Below are 7,500 nucleotides of genomic sequence, written 5' to 3' on the forward strand. Positions count from 1 at the left end.
ATACACATGAAGAAGGTCGGAGCGGAGGCTACATCGACCGAAGCGTTGTGAAAATAACACTCAAGATGAGAACAGTAGTCCGAAGAATCTAAATATTAAATACGAATAACCGTTGACATACGTCGATTTGAATTTTCATTGAGCGAATTTCCGGCGCTTACCTCCGCCCAGTTTTTGTTTTTCTTCTTTTTCTTTTTTATTGACAGGGGGGCAAAACTCGCACTGACCAATCGCACGCTTTTTTCATTCACAAACGACGAAACTCGCCAGAAAAAGAAAGAAGTAAAAGAAAAAAAAAATTGAGGCTAACAAAAGGGAATGGATGATTTTCATCGCTTTTGACTTTTTTCTTCACTTCGTTCCTACTATTTTTGTAAAACAAAAATTTGAATAAAGCAAATGTTTATATTGATTGCTATAAAATCAACAAAAATTCGAAGTCATTTTATGGGTACATTTATTAAACCCTGAACAGCTTCTTTTTGTGAGAACTTATATTTAAAAGCAGTATATTAATAAACAAACATCAGGAAAAATCAGCTAATGTATATACTTTCATCTGCTATAAACTTCAATTTCATTCATTTAAAAATGCATGTTTGATTGACGTTGGTTAACGTTCATCGACGTGCCATGCTGTTATTGTTGTCGTCAGTTTTATAATTGTATAAACATCATAAATAGTTTTTATTAAATCTAAATCTCCCTGAGGGTCAATATTCGCTAAATAATAGATGGATTAAAACTGGTATAAAGACGATTCGTTCTTTCGTCGGATTGTGTTATCCGTCGTGTTTGTTGTTGTTGTTGTTGTTTTATCACGTGTCGTGCTTTCTTTCTTTTTTCTTTTTTTAACGCCCCCCCCCTTCCCCACCTCCCGCCTCTGTGCGCGAATCAAACCAGACTCGTTTTACATTCGGGTCCGACGCGTTTGTCGTGCTGAAAAAGCTAACACACGAAGGAACTACAATTTACAGCCAAGATGGGAGAAGAAACAGTGAAATTAAAGAAAAATGTGGGACTTTTATCCGGAATCATGCTTATCGTCGGCACTATGATTGGTAAGTATATTTAAATATATTTCTCTTTTCTCTCTTTCTCTTTTAAATTCTTTCTTAAAGACTATTTCACTGCTATATAAATCGAATCTTGTCAAACGTGTATCCAGCGACCCAGCGTCAAGGGAGGGGAAAGGATTGCTTAAAAGATTTATAAATGCATTTGTAATTAGCTTTGTTATTATTATAATTATAATAATTATTATTATCATAATTATTATTATTAGAAAATACACCCTTTTTATATTGATAGTTTGTTTTATTTTATTTATAAATTTTGTTTTTCTGTTGGTATTTAAAAAAAAAAAGAAAAGAAAAACTTTGTTATTGTCTTATTTGATAGACGGAGATGATTAACGGGGTTTTATATGCGAATGCACACAAAACCACTTATCACGTCTTAATAAACTCTAAAACGATTGCCGATAAAGATGTTTCGTGTTTTCTGCTGATATGAGCGAGTTACAATTATGTTTTTATTTTAATATATACGGAGTCCAACACGCAAAAAGTACGCATTTTTTATCTATTTTACCACATATTTAAATTTGCTAAACAGAACTTGAACATCTATAAAAGTATTCTTTTTTTTTCACCCTCATGAAATTGAAATGCCACCTGTTTCAAATTGTCGCTGTCGGTTATAGTTAAAAACGTTTTGTAATCACTCCAAATAATAAAAGCCCCCCCCCCCTCCTCTCATCTTTAAAAGGGTGTGTGTGGGCGGTGTTAGCAGTTGGTCGAGCAGTATCAACCATTTTCTGAGTCTTTTTCTGTATATGCTTAAGCGGAGATGGAATATTTTTGTAGAGTTGGTATCGACTGATGATCTCTGGTTAAAATTGCGATCAAGAAGCGAATATTTCGACTTTAATCTGTGTTAATATTCGGAAACTGGGTTTCTCATCTTCGGGCTGGGATCGTTAGAATGCTCTGTCCTTAAATAGGATTCCAACATCCCAGGCTTTATCTCCACTCTCCACCAAGGAGATATATCTTTATTGTCAGCCACCTGCGATGTCCAAATTACCACGGCACTTTCTTTTCTTTTTTATGTCCTTATACCCCTACCTATTTTGAGGAGGAACTGGACTGGACTCACTACTTTTAAACTTGACCTTGTTGGAAAGTAAATATTGTGTTCGGGAAACGTTTTTAAACAAAATGAAAATAAATATTAATTATTGATTTTTTTAAAGAATTCAATAAATATGCTTCTGATAGCCGAAGAAGCTGAACGTTTATTTTTAGAAAAAGGATTTAATTCCTACGCGAAAACAAAAACATCTACTGCTACTCATACTAATTTCTCTCGTCGTAAGTCGCGGTTATTTTTAACAATAAAAATATGAATTTAAATGGCTCCGATTTACGTAAACAGGAATAATACTCTTGAAAAAAAAATAATAAAACAGAAATGGGTAACATGTAGCTTTTCATGTGTTTAAATACATTAATGTCGCAATTTTGTCCAACGATTTTTCAAATAGACGATCATTTATTGTGTGTTTTTGTTTGTTTTTGTTTTTGTTCGAGTCACGCTGCGTTCATTGCTTTGGATGACATCAAAAAGGAAATTTTTTAGTGGAAAATTAGTTGAACTCATTATGTTGTTGTTGTTGTTTTTTAATAAATTCATGTCACTATTTTATTTTATTTTATTTTCATTACTCTTTTTCACCCAAAATAAGGCATATTGCCATTAGGGCGTAAGGTGCCACTATTTTGGATCGTGTCTAACGGAAGAACTGTGAGGAGTTGAACAGTGAGATGTTTGTTCACATTACATTTAAACTTCTGTAGGTTAATACAATCAGTGAAAGGGGGACGGAATTCCAAAGTCTAGCAGTCGGATGGAAGAAATTATCGGAGTAGAAGGCTTTCTGGCATTTAGAGATTTTTAGGTATGTTTTATGCGTGGGTGCACAAATAAAAGATTAATTTGCAACACAAAAACACATAGTAATTGATCAACACTTCTTTTTCTTTTATGAAACAAAATAGCAAAAGGGTTTATTTCGAAACAACAGGGATTGTGTTTGGGGGTGAAAGAAAGAAAGGAATAGATGATTCTTGAATGTTCTCGTGTGGGGAGGCAGAAACTTGAAGTGTCCCCAGGTCGTCCAGTGGCGGTCTTAGGGAGGCTGGTTTCAGTGGACAGAGAGTGAGAGGAGAGAGGGCTCTCCTCTACTTCTGCTGGTTAGTTCCTGACAGGGTAATTAGTTCCTGATAGGGACATGTAGGATTACTACGCTCAACTAGATGACTGGTCAGTGCATGGTCGCATCAGTCAGCAAGGGGGCATTAATCCACAAAGGAAAATAGAATGCTATGGTGACTGCCACAAATCTCAACAGTAAAGAGGTGCGATGTTTCTGCTCGTCGGGTTAGTCAGGAGTATATACGTCGAGGGGGCACAAGTGCTATGAGTTCATCAGAGCACATTCCATTAAAGTACCTGTAAAACAGGCACAGGGATGCAGCATTGCAGCATTTCGGCGATGGTTCAGAGAGTCGAGTTTCTCAGATAGTACTACAGGAGGACCTATTAGACTTGAGTGTCCAATAGTAACAGTAGTGGTGAATGCAGCAGACTAGATGTGGCAACAATGCTTCCCGCTACCCTTCTCATACATCAAAAAAGATTCTACTTTTATAGGCGATTACGCGTGAACACACTGAAAAACTTGCCAGAAAGAAGAAAAAAACACAATCATTTTAGATTTTAGATTAGGGGAACAGTTTCTCATAAAAAGGATTTTTAGGCTATTTCTAGTGTGTGTTAGAATACTAGTTAGATTTTCTTTTGCCCTGGGAGATAAATTTCGTGTTTAGTGGGGGTACTTGTTATAAGTGATTGCGTGTGGTTTTAAGAACTTGTCACTCGAACTAAGTGGTTATAAAAATGATTTATTGCCATAAAAAATTAGACCGAGTCAGAGAAACATTTTACACTAAATTTGTATGCGAAACTGACCTACGAGGTCAAAATTCTAATATGGTATTGTTTTGTATTTTTGTTTGTTTGTTTGTTTTTGTTTTTGTTCTTTTTTTTCTTTTCTTGTTTTTCACCAGTTCCCATGTTATCGCTTTAAAATATAATCTCATTTGGGAGAGGGTGGTTGAGTGGTTGATCTACAAATGTACAAAACTTTTAATTTGCGATATGAAAAAAAGACAAAATTATAGGCTCATTGATTTATAGCCGATGATCATCATCGGCTATAAATCAATGAGCCTATAATTTTTTCGGCGATGATGTACTATTTTTAAGAAATTTCGAATTGATCTCATGTGGTAATATCAAAATAATTTTATTTTGGTAAATTTTTACGGCGTGCCCCAACATATTATAAACACCCCAACCTCTCCATGTTAAGAACGGCTTTCGGAATAGCCCCCCCCCAACCTCGATAAGCTGTTCTTAACATGGCGAGATTTATGGGTGTTTATTCCGAAAGCCGTTCCTAACATGGGGTGGTTGTTGATGGTGTTTATACTACGCTGAGGCAGTGGAGGCACGTCTTAAGAAATACCTTTATTTTAAATTTCGATCTAAAAAAAATAAATACGTTTTAGCAATATGAGCATAGCAAATTATGTGTTTATTTTTTAAAGAAAAAAAAATGGTGATTCAATTGTACTATAGGCATCGTTGGAATATCTCTCCAATTTCACTTGATATTCCGCGTTATCGCTAAAATATTGGATAAAATGTATTTGATAATTTTTGTTCTGAAATGGGTAATGAAATTTTAATTTAACTTTTAACGTAAGATTAAACTTTTATTCCTGTGTTTACATGTCACGGCCACTTATTTTCGGTTATTTGTTATGGTTTAATTTTTTTTTCTTAATTCGTGTGTGTGTGTGTGTGTGTGTGTATGTATGTGTGTGTGCGCGTGCGCGTGCGCGCGCACGCGCGTGCAGAATTTTTATAATTTAATTTTTGGGTAAATTTCTACGACGTGCCCCAGCGTAGTATAAACACCCCAACCACAACCACTCAATGTTAAGAACGGCTTCAGAATAAACATCCTCCCAACTTCCTCATGTTAAGAACGGCTTTCGAGGTTAGGGGTGTTTATTCCGAAAGTCGTTCTTAACCTAGGGAGGTTGGGGTGTTTATAATACGCTGGGGCATGTCGTAAAAATTTACCCATTTTTGTGCCAACATTTTTGTTTTCTATGCGCAGTAATTTTTTTTATATCTGGCAAGAGAGAAAACGCAAAATATATGGGCGCCTCTGCGATTAAAGCATTAATTTAAAATTGGAATTCGAAGACTTTCAAATAAATAAATAAATAAATTACAATGTTATTCCAGAGCAAGAAATGTAATTTAAAACTAAGAATTAATTTTATCGAAACTGTGCGTCGGAAAAAGAAAATGGAACATATTCTAACAGTCCCTATGCTACGATTGAAGCAAAAACAGAATCTCAAAAGCAGATGTTTATGAATGAGATGATGCAATCGAGTTGGCGTTTCTCGTAGAAATTCTGTAAAAATTAGCAGCGGAGATGACTATAATGAGAAAACTATTTTATTTATTTTTTTATTTTTTTACTGCAATAAACAAGTTCGTTTATTGTTTCTCTGAATTAGAATTTAAAAAAATAATCGCTTTCGTGCATGAATTGAACAAGAAATTTATTTTAAAAGACAAAACAATAAATAAAACATATGCGATAATAAAAAAACTTTTTAACATAACAAAATACTACTAACACTTTTTGAGATTTTTACAGAAAAAAAACAGTTTTTAGATCAATGCCGCGAACTTTCTTTGCTTTTTGCAGACATTTTTTTTTTTTTAGCATAAACATTTTTTGGGCTTTACAAAGAAGGATGCAAATATTTTTTTATAAAAGAGTTCTTTTTTTTTTCTTTACTTCTTGAAATTTGACAGAAAGTCTATTGCAAATAGTTCTTTTGGGTTCTTTTTTATTTTACCCACAGAATCTTGCAAGACTGAGGAAATTTTAAGAAAATGGGGCGCCCTTTTCTCGGGAAAAATTTATTAAGAATCTAAAAGGGGGAAAATGCTGAAAAACATAGCCTAAATAGCTAAATATAGCCTTTAATATGCTTTTGGCAAATGTGTAGTTTAGCGGCGTAAATTATTGGACAACCATAAAACTATCCATTTTTTATATAAAACACATTATTAGACCCTAAACCCGAAAAATTTCATTTTTATTATTTTTTTCAATATATTTTTTAGACTAACTGTACAGCGATTGAGACCGCCATGGCGCCATACTGCTCTTTTACAAAAATGGCGATCAAAACAGTTCCTAGAGCGTAAAAAGGCCAAATTTGGTCTTAAAAAGGCCAAATTTTAAAAACAATATGGCGGTCTCGATTGTCGTATATTTAGTCAAATAAAAAAATGTTGAAAAAATAATAAAAATTAATTTTTTTCGGATTTTATTTTAGCCTTAGGGTCTAATAATGTGAAAAAAAAAATAAATAGTTTTTATAACTTTTTGTCTGTCAAATAATTTACGCCGCTAAACTACACATTTGCCGTTCTTTTTCTTTTAATTCATATTATGAATTAAAAATCATTTGAGCTCTAGAAACCTTTCGTTAACTTTCCTTTTAGAGAATACTTTGAAACAATTTCCTTGTTTCATTCTCTTATATTCTATTATTATTATTATTATTATTATTATTATTATTATTATTATTATTATTATTATCATTATCATCATCATCATCATCATCATTTTTACGATAAATAATTAGTCACACAGACTACAAACTTTCAGATTTCTATCCGAAAAGATAAATAGTTCCCTCTGGGAACCGCCATTCAAAGTGAACTGAAAATATGTTTAATATTTTGGATCTCTTCCAAAATATTTTAAAACAAATATTGCAATATTGCAATTCTTCTTAATATTTTGACTCTGTCAAAATATTTAATTCTTTACCCAGGTCAACTTCCTGGTAGAAAGTTTTTTTTTTTTTTTCTTCACGAAAGGATACAAAGCTCAAATGAATCAATTTTGAGATCAATCGTCTCGACTTATTACAACATTTTTATAACGAAGAAATATTTTTAAAAAGGGTAGAAATGTTTCTCTGGGGACTAGAAAATGGCCGAATTAAACAGTTCAGAAATATTTTCCAATCTGATTATATTTGTTAATTTTACTAAACAAGAAAACTTTAGTTTTCTTTGTTTACATCACGTGACCCAAAACAGCTAATGAGAAGACACCCCCCCCCAAGAAAGTCTACCGAATTCAATAAAACTGCTCAAAATTCACACATCTCAAAAAAATCTTAAATCCGATTAAAAATAAATTTTACAAACTTTTTTTTTTTTGCTGAGCCCTTCTGTTTTAAATGAGATAATCTATTTCAAATAAATTCTGAAGATATCAAAATATTCAAGTATTACCATAAAACCAGCAAAATTCGCTTACAA

The 7,500-nt window shown here is 33.0% G+C and overlaps 1 protein-coding gene across 1 annotated transcript in view; it reads left to right on the forward strand.

The window, feature by feature from the left end:
* The first annotated feature begins 373 nt into the window (after positions 1-373).
* The window catches only part of LOC145259770 (b(0,+)-type amino acid transporter 1-like), a 135,929-nt gene continuing 128,802 nt past the window's right edge, over positions 374-7,500 (forward strand). The window contains exon 1 of the mRNA XM_080117513.1: positions 374-1,061. Within this exon, the coding sequence (XP_079973639.1) occupies positions 983-1,061 (79 nt within the window). The 5' untranslated portion in view covers positions 374-982. The remainder of the gene's footprint in view (positions 1,062-7,500) is intronic.

This window comes from Euprymna scolopes, chromosome 35, assembly GCF_053919585.1.
Source record: "Euprymna scolopes isolate OS-2025 chromosome 35, ASM5391958v1, whole genome shotgun sequence".
NCBI lineage: Eukaryota > Metazoa > Mollusca > Cephalopoda > Sepiida > Sepiolidae > Euprymna > Euprymna scolopes.